We start from the raw sequence: 26,978 nt of genomic DNA on the forward strand, positions 1-26,978 counted from the left end.
AAACTAGATATTTTGTGCCATAGATAGACACAAAATGCTGGAGTAACTCAGCGGGACAGGCAGCATCTCTGGAGAGAAGGAATGGGTGACGTTTCGGGTTGAGACCCTTCTTCATTCCGAAAAGTTGCCCATTCCTGTGTCTACCTTCAATTTAAACCAGAATCTGTAGTTCTTTCCCACGCATTTTGTGTCACCAGTGGCAGGAACGACACAAAGTGCTGGAGTCACCAATCCATGTTCTCCATAGATGTTGGCTAACCTTCTGAGATACACCAGCATTTGGGTCTTTATTTGTAATTCAGCATCTGCCGTTCCTTGTGTCTGCACGGAAGACATTGACTGTGTCATGGAGTTTTTAGCAATCTAATCTATCGGTGTGATATTTTAGCCCTTTGTTACCACTCCACATAGTCGCATTCATTGGATTTAATCTAACTTGGTTATGATTCACATGGAATGTTTGTTCAGCAATCGGACAACCACTGAGATATATATATATATAAGCATCTGGATAAACAGGGTCTGATTAGGAACAGTCAACATGGATTTGTGCCTGGAAGGTCATGTTTGACTAATCTTCTTGAATTTTTTGAAGAGGTTACTCGGGAAATTGATGAGGGTAAAGCAGTGGATGTTGTATATATGGACTTCAGTAAGGCCTTTGACAAGGTTCCTCACGGAAGGTTTGTTAAGAAGGTTCAATGGTTGGGTATTAATGGTGGAGTAGCAAGATGGATTCAACAGTGGCTGAATGGGAGATGCCAGAGAGTAATGGTGGATGGTTGTTTGTCAGGTTGGAGGCCAGTGACTAGTGGGGTGCCACAGGGATCTGTGTTGGGTCCACTGTTGTTTGTCATGTACATCAATGATCTGGATGATGGTGTGGTAAATTGGATTAGTAAGTATGCAGATGATACTAAGATAGGTGGGGTTGTGGATAATGAAGTAGATTTTCAAAGTCTACAGAGAGACATGCCAGTTGGAAGAGTGGGCTGAAAGATGGCAGATGGAGTTTAATGCTGATAAGTGTGAGGTGCTACATCTTGGCAGGACAAATCAAAATAGGACGTACATGGTAAATGGTAGGGAATTGAAGAATGCAGGTGAACAGAGGGATCTGGGAATAACTCTGAAAGTGGAATCTCATGTAGATAGGGTGGTAAAGAAAGCTTTTGGTGTGCTGGCCTTTATAAATCAGAGCATTCAGTATAGAAGTTGGGATGTAATGTTAAAATTGTACAAGGCATTGGTGAGGCCAATTTTGGAGTATGGTGTACAATTTTGGTCGCCTAATTATAGGAAGGATGTCAACAAAATAGAGAGAGTACAGAGGAGATTTACTAGAATGTTGCCTGGGTTTCAGCAACTAAGTTACAGAGAAAGGTTGAACAAGTTAGGGCTTTATTCTTTGGAGCGCAGAAGGTTAAGGGGGGACGATAGAGGTCTTTAAAATGATGAGAGGGATAGACAGAGTTGACGTGGATAAGCTTTTCCCACTGAGAGTAGGGAAGATTCAAACAAGGGGACATGACTTGAGAACTAAGGGACAGAAGTTTAGGGGTAACATGAGGGGGAACTTCTTTACTCAGAGAGTGGTGGCTGTGTGGAATGAGCTTCCAGTGAAGGTGGTGGAGGCAGGTTCGTTTTTATCATTTAAAAATAAATTGGATAGTTATATGGATGGGAAAGGAATGGAGGGTTATGGTCTGAGCGCAGGTATATGGGACTAGGGGAGAATACGTGTTCGGCACGGACTAGAAGGGTCGAGATGGCCTGTTTCCGTGCTGTAATTGTTATGGTTATATGGTTACTTGAAATTAAGCTAACAAGCTTACACAAATCTGATCCATCTTATTAGGCTGCAGTACAAGGTTTTCTAAAAAACCCTGATATATAGTTACTGAGAAACTGCCTACAGTCCATCAGACTTGTCTGTCCTTAAAAAGGAGTAAAAATACATTAACTGGCAAATGTACACACCTTTTAACATTCCTCTCAAAATGTTACCTTATCCCTATTTTCTCCCACCCCCAGTTTGTGGGGATACTGTAGGGAAGTGGCAGAGAGCTGCACAAAAATCACCGCCCCATTACTGACTGACCTGCAGGCCAGGTATAAGGGACAGGATGTCATTTCTGCTTCTTAAATTCCACCTGTGTAAATATACTAGCAGACCATCACATTAAAATATTATTTTAAAGCTGCCAGTACTGGTAGGTGCTACACAAAATATTTATTTTTTCCAGCAAAAATTAATATAATTTTAATCACATTTTCACCTTTTCCAATATTAATGAGATTCATTCCAGGAAAACCTCATGTCCCAATAAAAAGTATCAACACTACCAAACATATATAGCATAATACATTACATATAGAACATTTTATATACACCATATACAGTTTTAATTCCACGATCTACAGAAGTGCCATATCATTGAATAAGCATTTAAAAATAAAACACTGCAAATAACTGCAACAAGGTTAGTTATGGCAATTTTCACTGGCAACTTTTTGTTAGACTCTGCCCTTTAAATGATACACTAAAACATCATCTGAATTCATGCTAAATCACATATGATTAAGAGTACAACTTTCAATACAGAAATCTCAAACCACCTTATTCCCCATTTTTGGCTCTAGCTTTTTTTTAAATGGCAACAATCAAAATAATGTCAATAAATTCTTTAAAGTACTAACTAAAGATATTTTGTCTGGTAAAAATACATACCTTTTAAAAAGTAAACAATCAAAGAAAGTCCAAACAGTTGCTGTTAAGTATTTATTTTAAAAAAATGTCCTGTTTTATTTGATATTACTGTGTAAGGTTGTACTACTAGGTAAAGTTCTGTACTGATAGTTACCAACTCTACACACGGGTGAGAAAGGCTCCTGTGATCTGGAGCATGGATTATCAGTAGCGACAAAAAGCTTATAAACATCACTTGTGTGAGCAATATTTTCTGTAACAAGCCTCAAGTGAATAAAACCTTGTTTCATTATGGATATTAACAGTAGGAAATGTTATCACTCCATCCACCCCGACCTCTAAACATTCAAAGTCATGGAGAAAACTGTTTTCAGAGTTAATCAAAGTTGGTTATTTGTATCTGTTGCAATAGCAATAGCAATGTGTGTACCTGAAACGTCCACGCTCACTGAAGTGATGCACCCAACAATCAAAACTGACTCAATTCAATCTCCTTTTTTCGAGGTAAAAACAATCAAATTCTTTCTGAATCAGTCTGAATCAATCAGTCTGAAGAAGGGTCTCCACCCTTCTCTGCAGAGATGCTGCCTAAATAACTCCAGCATTTTGCGTCTATCTTCGGTTTAAACCGGCATCTGCAGTTCCTTCCTACACAAATTCTTTCTCAATTGGAACATGGACTGCTTAAAATGCAAAGAATTCCTAGAGAAATAGAATTATAAAAACCAAGTTGGTGCATTTGGCTATAATGTAAGGAGTCACTAGTTCCCTAGTCCTAGATGTGCTAAGGTACTTTAAGCCATTATTTAACCAGCATAACACATTGCTGCTCACTCATTACTGACTAAAACACATACCTGTTACAGGGCACTGGAGGATTCAATCACATCACATGTTGCTGGTTAATCAACTATAATGCGTAGATCTACACAGAATATTAAACCAGATAACAATAAAATAGATAGAGAAATCTTCAAAGAAAGACCATCCAGTGCATTTCCTATGATCTGATTTCAGATCATAGGAAATGTGCTTCTCAATATGATGATTTAAAGACTAAATAGATGCCGATTCTCATGTCGTGACCGCCCTATTTGTGCTGAAAATTTGGGCAAGACTGATCAAAAGCAAGTGCAAAGTAGTCATAAAACTTACCACTGCACTGGTAATGGTTCTAGGTTTTGCTGAGGACCTGTTTCTTGTGGCTGATAGTTCCTGCCAGAATCAGACAATAGCATCACACAGATATGCAGATTGTACCTGATCATATCCTGTTCCCTTATTTCTTTGCGTGCCTGATCCCATTCATGGGTGAAACAAATTAACGTGCAGTGTGGAAACAGTCTCGGACAGCATATAATAAACAGCCTACCATATGTCACTGAACAGAAGAGACAATTGGGAATTAAACTCAATGCCCAAAAAGAAGGAATTGGATGCTGAGCACACAGGCAGATTTATCCTGAGGCAATCGTGAATACCTGTACAGTTAGAGTGCTTAATCCTCCCCATTCATCATCCAGCACAGAAAGTAGCCAGATGATCTCTGTGTAAAGAACATCTGTATACATCTACACCGGTGGATCCGTTATTCTTTAAGCCCACTGGTATGACTAATCAATTACTTTAATATGAAGCAAAACTACCTTTCATTCTTTGTGGTTGAAATTAACTTAATTTGAAATGGTCATATCCAACCTGAAATATCTTTCGGTGATGTAGTGAAACACATTTGAGCTTAGTTAATGAACTCATCTTTGGTAATTATTTCCTTCACGTATTATTGAATCACTGAAGGCATGAAAATAATCACTAAAGTAAATTCTGAATTGTTTTATTTTTATTGAATTTTTGTCACACTTTTCACACAACTGTACTTAATTACTAAACAATTAAACACTTTTGGAAGTTCTGCCTTGCTGTAATGGGTTATTCTGTAGCAGTGAACTGTATTTTACTGGACATTGATAATATGTCCCTGTGAAATGATAAATGTATGAAATTAATATTGCCATTGGGATGTAAATGTGGCATTTTACAATAACTTAAATCCCGTGGTATGTGTGAACTTATTTTTTACCAGCAGAGAATGAACATAATACATCAGGGCTGATGCTGATTATAGCATTCTTTCACTTGAAAAATAAAGTTATGGGAATTGCACATGCATGATAGAATGTCTATAACTCTGGCACCAGTGAGTGATTTGGTCGTCATAATCATAAGGAAAATGCTAGTGATGGGCAGAATAATAAAGTGCTTTTCTTGCTGATTATCATTTAAAATGCTACAACTAATTGTTTCAGATTGTTAGTGCCATGAAATGCTTTCTAGGTACCATAAAAATGTGATATTATCTAAGTTGACACTGCGAAGATGAGTTGGGATTTTACTCATTCCTTCATAGAGAATGTCATTTGATTTGAGCCCTGGAGATTCGAAGCCACACAACGGGATGCAGTTGCATCCGATTTGTTGTCACACCGTCTCAGGAAGATTATTTCTATCAAAATATCAAAACAACACTTGGAACTATTTTGTTAAAAAATAACAAATTCTGCTGAGGAAATGAAAACCTTACAAAAAAAAAGCTATATTGAATAACTTGGCGTGCTTAGAGTAATTCAGATTTGAAATACATTTTCATTGTTTCTCTAGTGTACCCGAGTATGTAATAACTAAAAGGTTACGATCCTTTATTTGTGCAAAATTTAGGAGTATTAGCACTAATGTTTACTCATGTGGAGATTGGGACATCTTCACTGAACTGAAGACACGTAACACAAATTAAATTGTCAACTTAGTGTGAAAAGATGATGGCATACAAGGTAAAGAACTAATTATTGGTCGAATGATTTGAACTTTGTTGACCACGCTACTAATTAAACATTCTGTTTTAATCAATCAATACATTACGAGACCTTCAGTCTGAAGAATTGGAACAGAGGCATATTCAAAAGTATGGACATATTTGGACTATAATTAGCAATCATTATCAATCCTTAAAAAGTTGTATTTTAGTATCCCAGATATAACGTAAAACTTACTTGTGTGAATAATGTTGAGTATTTAAAAACATTTAATGTATTTACCCAAATACATGGGATTGTACTGCATTCTGGTGTCAACCCTGAAAGCATAAGCATTTTATTGTTTATTTTCATCTTATGCATATTCAGACCTATTTAATAATTACAAATGAGAAAAAATAAATCAGTTTAGTTATCCTAGTAATGGGAATTTTCTCAGTCAGTGCAAAATGGAACATGCTGCAGCTGATGACTTCCACGAACAAATGACAAGGATTTCATTAGGTAGATAAAAATGCTGGAGAAACTGAGCGGGTGAGGCAGCATCTATGGAGCGAAAGAAATAGGGAACGTTTCGGGTCGCGACCCGTGGCTCCAGCTACAATTATATGGCCATGAACATTTAGCAAGCAAAGGAATCCTCACCTATCATAATGTTTGAACCCACAGGGCAACACAAATCACTTTTATAGTTTGTAACACATTCTGTACTACTACTAATCAGAAAAAATACTAAAGCTATGACAAGAATATGATTGCAATAGGATAGAGCAAATTTGAAATCTGAAACTTGTATCTTTCAGAAAACAAGATTCAGCTGTTTTAAATAACAATTATGATTGGATACTGTTTTAACCTACCGCATAGAAATAAAAATATAATAGTATATGCATTATATATATATATTGTTAACCAACGCTAGAATTGCGGCAGATTTCTCGTCAATTACAGAAGGAATCTGGCTTTGAATATTGTCACATGGCTGATTCCTGATATCAGAAATTTCAGGGAGAAAGAAAATAAAAGAGAGAAATTAATGATTATACCTCCCCCTGATGGTTCAGAGATGGATTGATAAAATTGGAAATGAAAGGAAATGCAGTCCAGATTGAACAAAGAACAAATGCTGGAGGAACTCAGCAGGCCAGGCAGAATCTGTGGAGGGAAATGGACGGGTGATATTTTTGGGTCGGACCCTTCTTCAGACTAAAATGACAAATGTCTGCTTCCCTCCACAGATGCAGCCTGACCTGCTGAGTTCCTCTGGCAGTTGCTTTATGCTCAATATTCCAACATCTGTAGCTTCTTGTGTCTCCACTGTTCTGACTGCAACTGGAATAAGGGGCAGCATTGAATAGCCAGGGGCTGCAGATAGGTAGACTTTATAATGCCTCAATACGATATCGCTAAACACTTTATTCTTTGACTGTGCCAGAATATACAGGATTTTACTGTGTAGTTATAATGGCATTTGAATTAATAGTGTTCAATATCATTATAATGCAAAACCTACAACAAATTACATATTCTCATGCATTGTTGATATAAAAATCCCTAGGTTGCTGTCATTAATTGTGTCCTCCAAATGTTATACTGTTTTGTTGTCTTTCTAACAGTATCCAAAGGTAATGAATTAAAATGACAAAGATTGCATATGCAGACTGGGGAATATTCTGGCTATTCACTGGGGAATATCCTAAAAATATTGGGCTTTGGCGCATGAAGTGAAGTGATTTTTTCAATGTTTTTTTTCTTTCCATGCTTAAAAATAAACGACATTTATTCTTTCATATTCCTTCATGTAAATATTTCAAATGATGTATTATGAAATAAAACCTATATGTAATTCTTTGTCTGTGTTCTAACATTTCATTAATGGTCTGTAAAATATTTAGAATGTATTGAAAAATTGTGCTTAATTTCCTCCTGTGTGAGATAAATTGATGGCATGACAATTTGTGGATGTTTCAGGGGTGAAAGACAGCAATCAATGTTGGAAAAGAAAGATGACGATGACTTGGAAAAGAGTACAGAATGTTATGGTCAGCTTTCTTGGTGGGTAAGAGCAAGCTATGACCCTTTGCTGCTGACTGTGGGCTGAAGGGCCTGTTCTTGTGCTCTACTGCACTATGTTCCGATGCTGAGTACACATACTTGATGTTTGATGATAGTGGAGTGAAACTGCAGTGATAATGAGGGAATGTTTCATGTTCTGCTGATGACCTGGTGAGAACTGGTTTAGGGAACAGGTAACTTCAGTTAATCTTTCATAATCATGAGAATTGAAAGCAATTCTCTGCATATCCATCTATAAAAAAAAGGGATAAATATTGTAATACATGATTTCAATTGAAACACATTAACCATTAATTTACTCCACATCTGGGAGTGAGAACACATCTGAAGTAAATCAGCAATATATGTGTTTCAAAAGGTGGGAGTAAAGACACTAACATTCATCACAAAGAACATGAACAAACCCTAAGATGAAATCGGCACAGACTGCCTGGCATAGAAAAACTCTCCAAAAATCAGCATGTACCAAATGAAATCCACAACATTTTGTCAATCGGACCTCATATAAATGGTGAAGGATCATGACGTTTTGACCATTCTTGCCCAGATTAGCTGGCATCTTCATAGGATATACATTGTGAATGGACTGTTAGAAATAAGGACCCATCAAGCTATATGTGGGTGCAATGTAACTATTAATACCACGTTAATATTGGTGCTTGTTTGTAAATCTGATATGAACTATGTTGAACCCTGAAATTTGGAGACAGCAACACAGATGTATCGCTCTGAATGTGCAGTATTATTGACTACAGTATTAGTGCTTTCTAGTTTTATTCTCGGTCTTCTATACTTATAAGACGTCAAAGACCACGGGAACAGAGATATTTCAGTTGAACCTAATGTTATCATACCACCAGTGATTTAATCATTTTAGAATCTAGCATATTTTGCTCTATGTGTTGGTCATCTGAACATGTTTATATTAAGCCATAGAATGAATAATGCTCCTTTCATTATCAGATGTTTGAGCTACCCTTGATTTATGTGCGGGATTGTGCTACAGAAAGGTCCTGACAACGTTAATTAACATTTTTTCTCCTGTTTTCCTTCCATCCAATCCAAGTGAAGTAGGCTGAGATTGTTAAGGGAGAGTGGGGTGCCACAGAATGTTAGCATATAAATCATCCAACTTCTCAATGTACATAACCTTTGGTCAACTGAATAACGACAGCTTTCCATACAAAATGTTTGCAAAATAAAAGATTGATAGTCTCCAGTTTGCTCAGCTTCTCATAAGGAAAGAAATACCCATTGCACCTGTAACAGAGTAATCAAGAAACAAATCTAATGGTCTGACCTTCTTTTCTATTGTAGTTAACATCAATCATGCTGCATATTCTTTATCATACCAAAGCAATATTGTAGCTCAGGGAAGTTTTAATGACATTTAAAGATTCACTGCCAGGTTATCTGTTATTTAACAGTTTTCAGTTTTGTTGAACAGCACATCCAAATGTCCATTCATTCAGCAATCAAACAGTCAATTCTCTGTTGTAGTTCACATGCCACTTTTGGCCTTGCTATGCAGATTTAAAAATATAAATATTTTTCTTGTTTTCTTTTATATTCTGTCAAGGCTAGAAATGAAATCCATCTCCCATCTCCATCGTAACATGCTTTTGTTTATCATTGTAAGGATGGTGTTGTTTCCATGCAAGGTATTAAAGTAAGTCGACTTTTTCTATGAGCATTATCATTCAAATCTGTACAGGTTGCTACTTTCCCTGCTCTGAGTGAGGGAAAAGCTCTATCTAAACAAAATGAGAGTTCACTATTGCAGTTTGGTGAAATGGAAACTTCAGCGTCAAATCTTCGTCTCAAAGGACTGACCTCGCGTTAAGCCTTTGTTCTTTCATTTGTGGACACAAAATGTGTCTATTTATTTTACAAATCATTTTTTGTGAATAGGAGTTTGAGGAGAAAAGTCATTTCCTTTGCAGTGACCAATGGAAGGAGGCAACATCCATTTCCCTGAATGGCATTATTGAATTTACACATAGTTACATGTTCTTGAAGTCTTCAGAACTGATACCACTTCTTATCTCTGCATTTGAGCATCAACTGAAAAAGGAGAAACAATGTCCCAATGAGAGTCTGTTTGTTGCAATTCAATGACAGAAGAGTGACACTGACTGCACCAAAACAATGTTTACAGAGACATGTAGAAAACACCACAAACTGCATGATTTCACCAATTTCAGACAAAGTTTCATTTCTCTCCAAATGATGCATGAAATTTATGACGTACATTTCACCCTACCAGAGGTGAATCCACCTACATTTCTGGATCGCCATCGATATCTTATGCCTGACTGTCTTGGTGCAGACACACCAATGGCAGGAAGAGGAGGGACAACTGCAGTATAAAAGTGCCAGCATTGCAGCACACACATTCCTAGGACTTACCTGCTTCTCCTATCAAAGGAATCAACATTTTGCAGCAAGCCACAAGATGTCATATCAACATCCTTCTCAGTACTTTGTGTGGACTGAATGCAAACAGAAAAGTCCCCCTTTGCTGTGTGCAACCTTGTCTTCTGCTGCTAGATGAAAACAGGAGGCAATGTGACATGACTTCCAAATAATTAGCTTCATATTGTGATGCCGCACTGCTCCAGGTGTTCTCAACCTCAGGGGAGTTCACAACAGTACTCGAGCCTCCTCATTTTACAGTGCCTTTGCCTGGAAATTAAACTGCTCTCAGGTGTAAAGTAAAGGAAATTAATTAATCAAAACTACTTTTTGAACTAGGTGTAGCCTTGGGCACAATGTATTGTTCATGTTGACAACAGAGACTCCCAAGCACAATGATTTTGATGTTCTCAAATCTAATGTGTCACCTTACTATTAATAAGATTTGATGCCCTCAGGAAAACTCTACGTGTACCGTGAACATGCTGGTAAAAGATCCATCTCCACATGCAGCTAAATTGAACCTTTCAACGCATCATTATTTCACAATACAATTATTTTTTATTCTATAGTGCTTAATTAAAATTCTTTGATAATTCATATTTTACCAATTACTTCATTACAGTATTATTTCAGTCATACTATTGAGTAATTCACACCTTGCAAGAATAAATTAACTGAAAGTGGAATGTAATGCAGAAAATACATTTGACTGCATTGAACAAAATTGAAGTAATTGCACTGTAAAGAAACTGTTCCACACAGGAGGACATTCATCCTGCTTGTGACGTTTAAACAAGAGCAGTACTAGTGCTGATGTTAAAGGACCAGGCCGTAAATCACAAGTAAAAACAGAAATGCTCGGAGCACTCAACAGGTGAGGCATTTCTAGACACGCATTGATCTGCTGAATCCATACAGCATTATCTGTTTTTATTTCCATCTTCTTCAGTGTTTTAATTTTTGATTAGTAAACAAATACTTAGTGCTGATTCTTTACAGTTCTCATAGAGTCACAGTCATACAGCATGGAAACATGCCCTTGGGCCCAACTTGTTCATGCTGATCAAGATACACCATCTAAACTAGTTGCACTGCCCCCATTTGACCCATATCCCTTTGAATCTAAATGTTATTATTGTACCTACCTCAACTACTTCCTCTGGCAGTTGGTTCCACACACCAGCCACCTTTTGCGTGAAAAAGTTGCCCCTCAGGTTCCTATTAAATCATTCCTCTCTCACCTTAAACTTAACCCCTCAAGTTCCTGATTCCTCTACTCTGGGGGAAAAAAATCTATATAATTAAAAGTCTCATCTTGACCATTTCCTGTCTGCGCTGTATATTGATTTAAGAAAAAACGCTACCCTGTGATTTTTGGCCATCTTACTCACATTCCTCCTCTGCTGAGCCAGCCCGGAGGATTTTTCCCATCGATGAAAAATAAAAAAGTTATGAGTGTTCAAAAAAACCTTGAGATCAGCTGATTGGTCCTCTCGACTGTCAATCACTGTGATGAAGGTAACGCCCCTTCTGGGGGGGGGGGGGGGGTCAGGATTATAAAACCCCAAATGCCTGGACGTGAGTCAGTCACTGCAAGATTGCGAGGGAGAGGCCACGGCTGTCATTCTAAGCTGTGAATCAACTGAACTGTGAGTCTGCAATGTACTTGCAATAAATGATTTGTTAGCCCCTAATGGCAATGCCATAAGTTGTTTGGCCTGCTGCCCTGCCTGTGCTTGAAAGTGCAATGCTTAATTGGAAAATAAGTGAAATGACAATGCCATGAGTTGTTTGGCCTGCTGCCCTGCCTGTGCTTGAAACTGCAATGCTTTATTAGGTCCGACTGTGTTTGGAAGGAATAAATGCTTTATTAGGTCTGACTGTGTTTGGAAGGAATAAATGTTTTATTAGGTCCGGATGTGTTTAGAAGGAATAAGTGCTTTATTAGGTCTGACTGTGTTTGGAAGGAATAATTGCTTTATTAGGTCCGACTGTGTTTAGTCCAAAAGTCCCGCTCATTTCGTGACTTCCGCTTAGTGGACAGGTCGCGCTGATTGCGTAACTTCCGGTGAGTGCAGAGGTCGCACTGATTGCAGAAGTGCTGCTGACTGCGGAAGCCCCACAGTGGAGAGGCCGCGCTCAGCCGTGTGAGTAAATTCAAGGAAGTTTACTGTCATATATATGGTGTGTGTGAGTATGTGTGTGAGGGTATGTTTGTGTATGTGAGTGTGAGTCTGTGTGTGAGTATGTGTGTGTGTGAGTGTATGTGTGTGTGAGTGTATGTGTGTGTGTGTGTGAGTGTATGTGTGTGTGTGTGTGAGAGTTTGTGTGAGTGTATGTGTGTGTGTGAATGTGTGTGAGTGTGTGTGTGTGTGTATTGGAATTGGTGGAGAGGTGGAATATTGCGTTGGGTGACCAGCCCTCCCATGTGAAGCCATGTTAGTCTAGTACCCTATAAAAGCATTCACCCTATCTATTCTCGTCATGATTTTATACACTTCTATAAGATCATCCCTCAGCCTCAGCCTGTCCAACCTCTCCCTATAGCTCAGGTCCTCAAGTCCTGCTAACATCCTCGTAAATCTTCCATGCACTTTTTCAGCTTAATAGCCCTTTCCTACAGTAAAGTGACCAAACCGGAACACAATGTTGCTGATGACCACCCACAGCTACACGGACCCCTGTATGTCTGTGCAATGCTGTGCTGGGAACTCTGTCAAGGTGGGTCTCAGGGCTCACTCCTGCAAGGAGAGGCATTGCCAAGGGCCAGCGGCACATGCATACACTTTGCAACGAGGAGAAAAGGTTTAAAGGTTAGAAGGACATTGGTGGTGTTGAACAAATAGCTTTTCCACCCAAACAGTGGTGTGGGTCTGGGACTCAAAGGGTGGTGGAGGCAAAAAACCCCATTACAAGTAATTCAGCATTCACTGGAAGTGCTGTTATCAAAAAAGGTAGGATTGGGAGTTGGATATAGAAAAAGACTAAAGAGCTGTTTTTTTTGTAACCCAGGGCGGACACACTGAACCAAACAGTGTTTCTCTTTGCTATGAATTTCTCATTTCTGTTTTTATTTCCTACTTCACTAACTGTGTTCTCAGTGAGGTTTCTGCAATCTGGTGAAACAGCCTCACTGCTGCTTATTCTGCTCCAGGAATCCTTTGTGGTGGATGTGGAATACAAAACAACTCTAGTGAGCATGCTCAGAAGCTCATTAGGAAACTGTACATACAGGAAGAACAGTGATAGGCAAACTCAAGGAATGTGGCTTTGCTAATAGACATTGCTAGTTTATACTTCCCAGTGACTGTATGAGTGAATATTTGTGTGTCAGACATTTTTTTGGACGTTGCCATTTTGGTTTTGCGTAGTGGAAAATCTGCTTTGATCTGTCGTTTTCACACCTTACCCTTCCATATCTCCACTGACTCTCAGTCTGAAGAAGGGTCTTGACCCGAAACGTCACCTATTCCTCTCTCCACAGATGCTGCCTGACCCGCTGAGTTACTCCAGCATTCCTACACATTGTCTAACCGTGGTGTCTGTTGACTGTGACTAAATGGCCTATTTTAGTAAATGCCAAACCCTCTATGCTAACAAGTAGTGCTTCCTTCCTGACGGTAGGAAGTATCATCTCCAAAAAGTTAAAAACTAGATTTTCTAATTTTTGGAATTTCTTATATTACTAAAAAAGGAATTAAGTTGGAAAAATAAATGTATTGATTAAATTAGGCAGCTTACAGAATCCACTAATGGCAAGGAACAACAAGCGATCTGGCACCCTTTTGTCTACATTAAATGCATTCCTAACATAGCGGGTGATTATGAAAGACAATAGTTAAGAGTGCATAGAAATAATTATAGACTATATTCAGGATCAGGTTTTCTTGCTGAGTTTGCAAAGCTGCATTATAAATGTATGTCGATCATAATGCCTTTCATAATTCTTTCTCCTTGGGGAGGCAGATTTCAGTTCACATATTGTGCTCTTCCAGGATAATTTAGCTCTGAGGAGTTTGCGCGATCACAAAATGCTATATTATGGAAAAATATAGCCCAGGAACGGGCCCTTAGGCTCACAATGTCCATGCCAAACATGATGCCAAGTTAAACTGATCCCATCTGCCTGTACATGTCCCTCCATTCTGTGCATTTCCATGTGCCTATCTAAAAGCCCCTTAAATACTGCTATCACATCTGCCTCCATCTGGCAACATGTTCCAAGCCTCCACTACTCTGTCCCACACATCTGCTTTAAACCTTCCCCCTCTCACCTCACACACACGCCCTCTAGTGTTGGACATTCTGGCAAAATGGTTCTGACTCTCTACCCTATCTATGCCTCTCATAATTTTGCATACTTCCATCAAGTCTCCATGCGCATGACCGGGCCACAAATATATTTTTGAATGTTTACACAAGTAGACAACATTTCACTTTAAGTCACTAAATTGCAACGGCAAAGATGCTGTGAAGAATCAGGCGTGTTTTTACCTCATGTGCGTGTTTGGAGAAGGTCTCTGCACTGGACATCATAGCAGCTGTCCGGTCCTCCAATTCCCCCAGTCTCTGTCCACGCTCATCCAAAGCAATACGAGCACGGGCTAGATCACCAACTACTCCTGACGCAGCACCCTTCACACCCTCAAGGCCACCCTGCCCAGGGATGTGCTGGGCAAGTGCACGAGATGCCTTGCCTGCTGAAGCCTCTCCAACTTGATAGAGAAAAAGCAGTATCAAATTGTTGAAATATTATTTACATTCACATGTTTAGGGTAACAGGGAAGAAACAGACATCCACAATTTTTGATGAGAGAGAATTGACTGATTGACACAATGTGGAAACAGGCCCATTGGCCCGCCACACCAACCATTGATCACCCGTTCACACTCGTTCTATATTATCCCACTTTCTCATCCACTCCAAACACACTAGGGGCAACTTTGCAGAGACCAATTAGCCTACAAACCCACATGTCTTAGGGATGTGGGAGGAAACTGGAACACCGGATTATTATTATAGTCACAGGGCGAATGTGCAAACTCCACACTGACAGTACCAGAGGTCAGGAACGAACGCAGGTCTCTGGCACTGTGAGGCAGCAGCACTACCAGCTGTGCCGCTGTGCTGCCTCAAAGTATGACTTATAGTTGGTCTTCAGATTTTCTCTGGTTCCTGTTAGGATAGTACCACTTTACACTGATGCTGTAAAGCTAAATTAAACTTTAATCTGGCTCGTTATCTTGCAACTGATATCACTTCTGAGGTTATGTCTCATGCCCAATATAAAGATGTTACAGATTACAGCTGTTGAAACATTTCCCTCTGACACTGCAAGATTTTAGCTCGCTACTCCGAGACCACGAGGCAAAAGGAATCTCTGGTCGTGTTCCCTTATCCACTGCAAGAATTAAGTAACTCATTTTTAAAACAATGACTATTTGAACAAAAGAGGGGCAAAATGATAAATTGGCACAGAAATTGTGGAGGAAAATTACCTTTCAGCATATTATGATAAAGGCTATAAATCTGCACACTCTAGTAGATTCTGTTCATCTTCTTAAATAGAGTAAGATGATATCATTTTGTCCCTAATCAATATCCAATGTGAATGTTTTGACGTAATTGTATGGAGTGCAAAGTGTCAATCACTTACATAACTCTTCCCTGTCAAATGTTTGGGCACTTCCGCCAAACAATCCCTTCAAAAAACCTCTGTTCTGGGCCTCTGGAGTTTCGATTGGAATAAATAAATCTCCCAGCATTTCCTGAAAAAATAAAGAAATCATTGGAGCCAATAATTTCAAAACTTATGGAAAGGAAGGTATCAGAGGGAACAATTTTGTTGGCTTGCTGAACACACAGTTTGTTGTAATTTAGAAACAGCAGGGTTGTAGGGCTGGAGACAGCAAAGTAATTGTGCCTTGCTAGATTTATGTCATCATTTTACAAATGTCATTTCTAGCCAGCCACCCACCACTCTAGTCAGATGTACATTGTACCTAGAGTAGCATGTGTAAATCATTGGTGAGGTATCTGCAATGTAACAGAAGATGCATATAGCAGCAGTGGAGCAACTGGGTGCTGTGATTGCCCTGTTGCAGTCCAACAGGACAAAATAATGCGCAGGGGACTGACAGCACATGGTTCTTGCAGAACCTTGAAATCAATACAATCTATCAACTGTTGGCATAGCATTTGATGAGTCAGAGCAGCACAGCACTGAAACAGGCCCTTTGACCCACCATGTCCATGTCAACTGAGTTGGCAATGGTTTAGAAGGCTATGAGCCAAATAGGTCTAGCCCAGTATACTAACCAAGTTAGCATACTGGGCTAGACCTATGTCCCTGGATTGGGCCAATAGCCTTCTAAACCCTTTCAATCCATAGATTGGTGGTCTTTAAAAGCTTTCAAGAAGTCTAGAAATAATAAAATGAATCAAAGCAATATAATTACTCAGCAGCTCACATATGTTGACAATTTCTCCAAACAAATCTGGTGGTGTCTGCAGCACTGGCGATGGCGTTAGCTCTGATTTGATGTCATTACTTTGAAATTAGTGTGTGTGCTGATTGACATATGGTGGTCTGCCTGCTCTGTACGTCCAGTGAAATGTTACAAGTGCTAATACCTTTCCTTAGGATGTAATGCTGAGGTTTTATAAGGTGTTGGTCGGGCCACATTTGGAATATTTTTGGCAGTTTTGGTCCCCTATCTGAAGAAGGATGGGCTGGCGTTGTAGAGGAACTAGCGGAGGTTTACGAGAATGATCCCGGGATGATTTGCTGTGTTTAATGGCTCTGGGCCAAAACTCACTGGAGTTTAGAAGGATGAGGGGAGATCTCATTGAAAAATACAGAGTAATGAAAGGCCTGGATAGAGTGACTATGGAGAGGATGTTTCCAGTAGTCGGAGAGTCTCGACCAGAGGGCACAGTCTCAGAACAAAAGGATGTACCTTTAGATTGGATATGTAGAGGAATTTCTTTAGCCAGTGGGTGGTGAATCTGTGGAATTCATTTCCACAGACAGCGGTGGTGGCCAAATCATTGGGCATTTGTAAAACGGAGATTTTTAAGAAAGAACTGCAGATGCTGGAAAAATCGAAGGTAGACAGTCTGAAGAAGAGTCTCGACCCGAAATGTCACCTATTCCTTCGCTCCATAGATGCTGCCTCACCTGCTGAGTTTCTCCAGCATTTTTGTCTACCTTGTAAAACGGAAATTGATCAGTTCTTGATTAGTAAAGGTGTCAATGGTTACAGGAAGAAGGCAGGAGAATGGTATGAAGGAAAATAGATCAGCCATGATCGAACGGCAGAGCAGACTAGATGGGCTGAATGTCCTATTTCTGCTCCTATGCATATTACAGCCTTATTTCATTAGGCAACTACAAATACGTATAGTCAAAATGGATATCGCATTGGGGAAAAAAACTGGTCCCCATGTGGTTTAGAAGTTGTGATGGAGAAAGGAAATGTCTTTACTTTTATGTGCAAATCGGTTCACAATAGATAACATACGCAACCAACCATAATTGGCAAGTTTTCAGAAGTACATAGGGCTCAATGTACTGGAAGTGGTGCTATGCACATTAATACCAGTGGGAAGCTGAAATATCCTGTCCTGTGAAACCACAGCACAGTACAATTGGGTTCAAGCCAGAAATAACAATTTCTCCTTTGCTTCTGTTTTGCAAATTGCCAAATCTCTTTATGTGGAGAACTCAACAGTAAAGCTCTTGGGGAAGGTATTAAATGGTATTTCTTGGGAGAAATGTAACGTTATCTTCAATATTACTTTGTACATCAGCTTATATAGTTGTATACAACTTTATTTGTTCTTGTTTCTACCAGTTCCCCAAGATAAACTGGTTGTCATTAGGGCCCCCAAGTCTTTATGCGTAAACTTTTGTAGGTGGTGATAACTATGCAATTCACACTGAATCTTCAGGCACCATAACATTTCACTCAATCATTAGATTTAATTTAAAACTGAAAAAGATTCCATTTAATAAATACTACCCTGGACAATAGCATGTTTTCCAACAGGATCTTCAAGAATAAAGTCTCTGAAAAATAACAGAAAGCTGAACTGAATAGGATTTTGTGGATCACTGCTGTTTGGCCACACTTACCAGGCGTGGATCCAGAGAGGTTTAAACTCAGGCTATCATGCAGTTGGGAAGTGACAAAAGGACTTGGTACAATTAATCTTTTAATAGGAGACCCAAAGTGCAGCAGTAACTCAGCAGGTCAGGCAACATCCCTGGAGAACATGGATGGGTGGCATTTTGGGTCAGGGCCCTTCTTCAGACCTATCATGTTCTCCAGAGAAACCCATCGAATTACTCCAGCACGTTGTGTCTTCTTTTTTAAACCAGCACCTGCAGTTCCTGGTTTCTCAATTCTCATCTTCATTAGGGTTCTGTTAAGCACTAAGGCCCTGCCCTTTGAGTGCACGGACAGCGTTAGACAGGAGGCTAAGCTGGGGTGAGAGCTTCCCAGCAGAGACATTCAAAAATGATAACATTTTTATAGTTAATTGCAAAACAAATTTAAATCAAGCAATTCAAAACACTGAAGGAAACAAGTTTTACAAAGATAAAATGAAACATTGAAACATAGATGGGAAAATTGCCCATATTACCCCACTGCACGAGAAGGGAGCAAAGCAAAACAGCGCGACCTGACTTCGGGAGTTGGTAAGATTTTAGAGTCCACTGTAAAGGATGAGGTTACGGAGTACTTCTGCAGTTGTATAGGGGTCTGGTGAGACCACATCTGGTGTATTGTGTACAGTTTTGGTCTCCTAATTTGAGGAAGGGCATCCTTGTGATTGAGGCAGTGCAGTGTAGGTTCACGAGATTGATCCCTGGGATGGCCGTACTGTCATATGAAGAAAGATTGATAAGATTAGGCTTGTATTCACCAGAGTTTAGAAGGATGAGGGGATATCTTATCGAAACATATAAAATTATAAAGGGACTGGACAAGCTAGATGCAGGAAAAATGTTCCCAATGTTGGGTGAGTCCAGAACCAGGGGCCACAGTCTTAGAATAAAGTGGAAGCCATTTAAGACTGAAGTGAGAAAAATCTTTTTCACCCAGAGAGTTGTGAATTTGTGGAATTCCCTGCCACAGAGGGCAGTGGAGGCCAAGTCACTGGATGGATTTAAGAGAAAGTTAGATAGAGCTCTAGGGGCTAGTGGAATCAAGGGATATGGGGAGAAGGCAGGCACGGGTTATTGATTGGGGACGATCAGCCATGATCACAATGAATGGCGGTGCTGGCTCGAAGGGCCGAATGGCCTTCTCCTGCACCTATTTTCTATGTTTACTTAGAAGATCACGATAAAATAGGCTGAAGTAGGCTCTGTGGGGAGGTCTTGCTTGACAAATTTGCTGGAATTCTTTGAAGAAGTAAATAGCAGGACAGGCAAAGAAGAGTCAGTAGATGTTCTTTACCTAGATTTTCAGAAAGACTTTGATAAGGTGCCACATGGGAGGCTGCTAAGGAAGATGAGAGCCAATGGTATCCAAGGGAAGACACTAGCGTGGATATCAGGTTGGCTGGATGGCAGAAGGCAAAGAGTGGCAATAAAGGGGGCTTTATCTGGTTGGCTGCCAGTGGCTTGTGTAGTTGCGCAGGGCTTGGTGCTGGGGCCGCTGCTCTTCACGATGTATATTAATGATTTAGACGAGGGGATTGAAGGCTTTGTGGCCAAGTTTGCAGATGATATGAAAATAGTCAAATCGGTAGTAAAGCAAACTCAATGCTAACATTTATTTCAAGAGGGCTTGTACACAAAAACAGGGATGTAATGCTGAGGCTCTATAAGGCGCTGGTGAGGCCGCATTTGGAATATTGTGAGCAATTTTGGGCACCATATCTGAGGAAGAGGTGTCAGAGGTTATGGGGAGAAGGCAGGAGAATAGGGTTAGAAGGGAGAGATAAGCCATAATTGAATGGCGGGGTAGACTTACTGGACCAAATTGCCTAATTCTACTCCTATCACTTATGACCTAATTATAAATACACTACCTTTTCCCACTTAATCTCATTGACCAACTTGTGGCCAGTTTGTGTAAGCTTGCGACATACATATCTGTATAGGTTTACGTGCTGGGTTTACAGATAGCAAACTATTTAAATGAGTAGGGCGATTGTATCGGATGATAGTAGATCCTCCTCTGGGACCAGTCGCAAAGTCGTCACGCTCTAGTGCCACCCTATAGGCTGAATATCAACTATTCCCTGAAGAACTGGCAGTGATAGTCAGCACAATTCACCCAAATATTTCACTATTGTGCTCTAAATGTTTTCTTATATTCAAAAACAAAATGGCCAAGATGATTAATACTTGCTTCCCTCATGTTACAGGACATTCATGTAAGATTAATTGCTCTTTATGGCAGCTTTACCTGAAGATTTTCACACATCTCCTGGCTGTAGGTAATTCGCTGGATCTCGCTGGGTGAACTCAGATACAGAGCCTGTCCACTGTTGGTGAAGCAGAAAGTCCGGGCTATTCTCATATCAGTTAAAGGCAAGTAGTTTACATCCAGCAATGGTCTGAGGCTTGGCAAGCTGTGGTTTAAAAAATGTTAAAAAAAAACAAACATTATTTATTGCAGTTTAAGAACCGTCCTATACTTTAGGAATTGACAGACAAACTGGAGTTAATTAGGTTTTATTGTTTCTGATGATCATCATATAATTTACCTGTGTTTCTGTCATTTCCCAGTCAACCACTAACAGTGGTAAGCAAGACACAAAATGCTGGAGGAACTCTGGTCATGATACTGTCTGAAGAAACATCCCGACCCAAACCTTTGCCTGTCCATTCCCTCCAGTTGCTCCCTGACCCGCTGAGTTCATCCAACACTTTGTGTTTTGTTAGGTTTCCTGCATCTGCAGTTTCTTGTATCTCCACTGGCAGCATTAACTCAGCATTTTTGCTCTCTTCACGGAAGCCCCTTGCTGAATATCTCCAGCAAGCTCTTTTCATTTCAGATTTGCAGCAACTGCTGTGGTCTGCAACTCACAATTCTCGTGGGCTGTTTTATCCCCACGCTCTGACTGCCCTCATTTATCTTCCTTTATTTACATTCCTTTGGCAGGACCACTTACACTTAAAATGCTTCAGTTCCCTCTCTCACATAGCACCAAAGTAAACTGTATCACCTGGTGACAGGTAGACAAAATTATGAGCAGTGCTGCCTGAGGAGACAGTGGACCTGACATCTCACAACACTGAAGAAGCATCTCGGCCAGCACTTGAATCAGCAGGGTTTAGGTCATGGACTAATGTGGGCTAATGTGATTAGTAAAGGGTCTGTCTCACTTTCCCGGGTTACTCTCGAATTCTCCCGAGTTTCCCCCTTGATTCAAACTCGGAGAATGTCCGTAACGTGTCCGTAGGAGGCCGTAGGAGTCCGTAGATATATCGTAGCGGCTCGTTATGCCGGCCGTAGGTACTCGGGGCATCAGGTAAGTCGGGACGTTTATTCGGCCTGATGAAAAATGTCCACGAGTAAAAAAATAGCCCCGAGTACCTACGGCTGGCAAAACGAGCCCCTACGATGTATCCACGGACTTGTTACGGACATTCTCCGAGTTTGAATCAATGGGAAAACTCGGGAGAATTCGTGAGTAACTTGGGAAAGTGGGACAGGCCCTTAAAGATGGGTGCAATGGCTGGCGTTGACATGGTGGACTGAGGACTTGTTTCTGGGCCAAGGATTCGATCCCTTTGAACGTCCCACCCCTTTCCCTCACTGCAACTTAAAACAATTTTGTTTTCTAATTTGTCCAGTTCTGATGATGGATCACTGACCTGAAATGCTAACCTTGTTTCTCTCCAATAATGCTTGACGTTGAATATCCCCAGCATCATCTGTTTTAATTCAGACTTCCATTATCTGCATTCCTTTGCTTTTCAATCATATAACCTACATTGCTTGTAACCATTGCTTCATTCATGATTGTATTTGATAGAGACTCATAATGCTCATTCACCTACAGGTTTACACCAATTTGAGATAAGCTCCCATAATTCGATGGAGAAATAGAAACATGGAAAATAGGTGCAGGAGGAGGCCATTTGGCTCTTCGAGCCAGCACCGCCATTCATTGTGATCATGGCTGATCATCCACAATCAGTAACCCGTGCCTGCCTTCTCCCCATAATCCCTCGATTCCACTAGCCTCGAGAGCACTATCTAACTCTCTTTTAAATTCATCCAGTGAATTGGCCTCCACTGCCTTCTGTGGCAGACAATTTCACAAATTCACAACTCTCTGGGTGAAAAAGTTTTTATCATCTCAGTTTTAAATGGCCTCCCGTTTATGCTTAGAATATGGCCCTTGGTTCTGGACTCCCCCAACATTGGGAAAAAAAATTCTGCATCTAGCTTGTCCAGTCCTTTACGTTTCTAAAAGGTACCCTTTCATCCTTCTAAATTCCAGTGAATACAAGCCCAGTCTTTCCAATCTTTCTTCATATGACAGTTCTGCCATCCCGGAGATTAATCTCATGAACCTACGCTGCACTGCCTCAATAGCAAGGATGTCCTTCCTCAAATTAGGAGACCAAAACAGCACACAATACTCCAGATGTGGTCTCACCAGTACAACTGCAGAAGGACCTCTTTACTCCTATACTAATTAAATAATAAAATCACATGAAAATATGAAAAGGGAACAAGCGGTATAATGAAGAAATTAGAGTAAAGCATCCAGAAGCTAGTGATAAAACACTTTAATTATGAACAAGAAATGGATGGTGTCTTAACGTGCAGTCCAGTGAGTAATATATTAAAAGATTAAATCAAACGCACTGAGATAACATTATTCTTTTGCTAGCATAATTAAATACAAGATAAGAAAAAAAATTTCTGATTCATGGCTTTAGGTGAGAGCTGATGGCAAGAACTGCATCAATATGATCCTTGGATGCACAGTTAGAACAGTAATGTACAGTGGAGGGTCTGGCGATGTCCTTGCAGTGTTAATGATGTTACCTGGACTTGTAAAGAGAAGGAAATCAATCTCAAACACAACTAAAGCCAAGGGCAAGCAAATACTATGGATAAGTGATTGAGCAATGAACTGAAGAAAGCAATGTCACAAAAACAAAATGTCCTCTAACTTCCCAAAGCAATTTATGGCTTGGGAAGGAAGAGAGAGATGACAGAAAATCTAAACATGTAGATTATAAATCTTCACATAAAAAAAGTTTCATAAATGTAACTTTACAATTATCAACGGTGAAATTATAGTAGGAAATTCAAGTACTTACAATACAAGAAAGTTACCTTAAGGTCATAATATGTCCATTAGCACAGAAGCAAGCCAGGCAGATGCTGTTGCACATTGTTACGATGTCTGCTCTTAATACAAAGGAAGTCTCAGTGATATTGTGTACATATAAGCAGCACAGAGAAGGAAGGGAATAGAGTTTGGCTTGTTTCTCAGAGCAGAGCACTACATACTGGTGGTCCCCCATCTCCTGAGAGGAAGATGGTGAAAATCTTACTAGTTTTCTTTTCCGTGCTTTATCATCTTTATCTTCACTGTTGGGATCCTTCCACACCTCATATGGGGGGTGTATTAAACTGCCCAGCGAATCCAAAGAGGCAAATGTTAGTATGGCTCCTTTCAACATTAACACAGTGCCTGAAAAATTCAAAAAATATATATGTCAAGCCATTGTCACTACTAGCATGGAATCCTGCATTTTATTCATTTTAATACTTTATGTTTCCTGTTTTTGGATGTACTTCAAATGATTCATGCCCCATAATCTAGTCGATAGAAACCTGTAACAGACATGAGAAAATACTTTGCAAGCAATTCCAGTTGGCCAAATTCACCCAGTCAGTTCTCTTTGACTAATATCCATAAACTAAAGCATAATATTACTGATCGAAACATTAAACATTCTCAGTTATAGCGTTACTTTTCCTCAGAACATAAGCCAATTTATGTATCCAAATGACCAAATGCAGTTAAACAGACAAATTATTATTAAGAACTAGTGCTTTTTTGTGGCGGTGAGTGCTAGTAAAATTTATGAATTAAATTAGGTGGCAGGTCCTTAAACAGCTTCTAGGACGATGATCCATCATTGACACCAACAGGAAGGAACGATATAGGCAGTGGCATATTTTTGTCTACAAAACTAGCACTGATTCAGACCTGTTAATAGGCACTATGTGCAAGTCACAGCTCCCAGCAAAAATTGTCATTGGAAGCTAAGGAAAATGTAACAGTTTAGATTTTAAGACCCAATGGCATAAGTTCATAAGTTATAGGAGCAGAAGTGATGTGCCATTTGGCACATTAAGTCAACTCCTTCATTCAATCATGGCTGATCTATCATTCCCCTGATCTATCATTCCCTCTCAACCTATTCTCCTGCCTTCTCCCCATAGCCCCTGACACCTGTACTAATCAAGAATATATCTATCTCTGCCTTAAAAATATCCATTGACTTGGCCTTCACAGCCTTCTGTGGCAATGAATTCCACAGATTAACCCCCACTCCCCGACTAAAGAAATGCTTCCTTATCTCCTTCCTAAAGGAACACCCTTTGATTCTGAGGCTATAACCTCTGGTCCTAGATTCGCCCACTAGTGGAAGCATTCTCTCCACATCCACTCTATCCAGGCCTTTCACTATTCGGTAGATTTCAATGAGGTCTCCCCTCGTTCTTCTAAACTCCAGCGACTAGAGGCCCAGGGTCGTCAAACGCACATATGTCAACTCACTCATTCCTTGGATTTTCCTAATTCTGAGATAATGTCTGGGATATTGCAATATTTACTGCCATATCAATGTAAATTAATCTTCATTATTTAATAAATATAAACTAAGCAAACAAATGTGTAGAATGATAGCTGAAAGAACTTAGCTGCAGATATGTCAAACATAAATTAAGGTATTTTTGCACAGTAGCAGGCAACTGAACACATTTCTACCTAACAGACTATTTCCTCTGTAACGATATCCAAAGGGTGATATGTAATGATTTTAGGTGTAAGGGGTTAATTGAGATGCTCAATTATATTACCTCCATTAGCACAATAAGCGAGGAGGCCAAGATGACATTGAGTCCATTCTGGTTACAGTTCCGTAAAGGTGTGCTGCTTAAGTTGCTGTTATGAACAATAACACAAAAATGTACCCTACCTTGCCCTCAAGCCTGCTCCATTCCACATTGAACATATTTGCCAACCCACTCAACCTACCTATACCCTATGCAGAATACAAATGCCCTCATTGCATCATCTTTTGTTTGATTGGCAAAATGGATACTTTATACTCTGTCCCTTCCAACAAGTCATTAATTTACAAAATAAATAATGAAGGGCCAAAGATTATCATTGGGGTACTCCACCTCTTCTATCTTCCTGCCTGAATATGCCCCATTTTTTCTGACTTTCTTTTCCATGTGATAACCAGGTTATAACTCTTGTCCTCAAAAAGGTTATTACAGCTGATTTCAACAATAAGCTATCCTATAAAGTAAATATAAAGACATTTCTTACCGCTGGGAGAAACCGTGAGTGGCTCTGAATATCGTTGCTCCTCTGGAGGAAGGTTCAATGAGATAACTAGCACTGTACCCAAACTGGTACCAAGCCAAAGGCATGGCGAGAGCGTTGAATCCATCTTTCGGCTGAAGGACTCCATGAAGTAGAGAGCAGTTATGGCTTCCTTCGATTCTTTGTCAATGCTGGAGACACTGGAACTTCTTGACCGATTAAAAGAATTTTCTTTACTTTCTGTATAAAATAAGTGAAGAATAAATTACCGAAGTGTTGTCAAGTGTGATGGATGGATACTTCCAGAAACTCAATCATTGCCATTCATGATTCTGGTCCGCTTGCTAACACACACTGAAATATCTTGCTCTCAGATGAATGATAGCTGAGGCCCAATAATCATGATGAATGTGAAGTTCCCCAAAGCTAGGCTCTATTTGATTATTGAGTGATTGATTTTGTGTTCATAATAGAAATGCGTTTACACTTGTGGTGCCAGAATAGTGCAGCTGGTAGAGCAGCTGCCTCATGGTGCCAGAGACCTGGGTTCTATCCTGACCTCGGGTGCTGTCTGTGTGAAGTTTTCACGTTGTCCTCTTGACCACGTGGGTTTCTTCCGGGTGCTCCGGTTTCCTTCCACATTCCAAAGACATGCGGGTTTGTAGGTTAATTGACCCCTAGTGGGATAGTGAATATCATAGAACGAGTGTGAACAATTGATCGATGGTTGGTGCAATCTTGAGGGGCCGAAGGGTCTGTTTCCGTGTCATATCTGTCAATTACAAACTAATACTACGAGATCTTGAAGAAAATGAGAATACTGCTATGATTATTCTAGAATAAAAACAGCAGACACCACATCTTGAAAATATTAGACTTGTCTTGGCAGAAAAACCAGACCATTTTTCCAAGACATGGACACCATTCATTGATTTATTACAAGGAAAGTATGGCGCAACACAACTTTGGATTTAAATCTAATTATGGGTTGGGTGAGGTGGGTGGGGAGGGATGAGAGGCAGGTGTACCAACACTTTTCTTTCTCTTTTTCTTTTTGTCCTTTTATTTTTTTCTATTCCTCTCTTCTTTTTTTCTTTTATTCACTCTTAGGCTATACTACTTTGGCAGTCTAGGGGTCCTATCTTTGCACATCACACTTTTTCTCTTTCTTGCTTTTTCTCCTTTCTTTTCTTCTAATTCAAAGCTAAAAAGTTAAAATTAAAGCTGTACAATAGCCGTATAATTTTATATGCCGTTGGTTCTACTCTTGTACATTAGCTTCTAATAAATAAATAAAAATTAAAAAAAAAACAGCAAAGAGATACCCAACCCAATTTGAAAGTGCACAGCAGTGCAAAAGCACCCCTAACAGCTTATCAGTAACCCAGTTCTTAAAAATGACTTTAACAAT

General features: G+C 39.8%; 1 protein-coding gene across 3 annotated transcripts in view; it reads right to left on the minus strand.

Moving 5' to 3' along the window:
• Positions 1–8,958: 8,958 nt before the first annotated feature.
• stxbp5l (syntaxin binding protein 5 like) overlaps positions 8,959–26,978 on the minus strand; it is a 221,755-nt gene continuing 203,735 nt past the window's right edge. For all 3 annotated transcript variants that reach the window (XM_033033427.1, XM_033033425.1, XM_033033426.1), the window contains 6 exons: positions 25,571–25,807; positions 23,335–23,695; positions 20,440–20,605; positions 15,672–15,783; positions 14,509–14,729; positions 8,959–9,660 (listed from right to left, as the gene is read on the minus strand). In XM_033033427.1, the coding sequence (XP_032889318.1) occupies positions 9,619–9,660; positions 14,509–14,729; positions 15,672–15,783; positions 20,440–20,605; positions 23,335–23,695; positions 25,571–25,807 (1,139 nt within the window). In that variant the 3' untranslated portion in view covers positions 8,959–9,618. The remainder of the gene's footprint in view (positions 9,661–14,508; positions 14,730–15,671; positions 15,784–20,439; positions 20,606–23,334; positions 23,696–25,570; positions 25,808–26,978) is intronic.

The sequence above is a fragment of the Amblyraja radiata genome, chromosome 14, assembly GCF_010909765.2.
Source record: "Amblyraja radiata isolate CabotCenter1 chromosome 14, sAmbRad1.1.pri, whole genome shotgun sequence".
NCBI lineage: Eukaryota > Metazoa > Chordata > Chondrichthyes > Rajiformes > Rajidae > Amblyraja > Amblyraja radiata.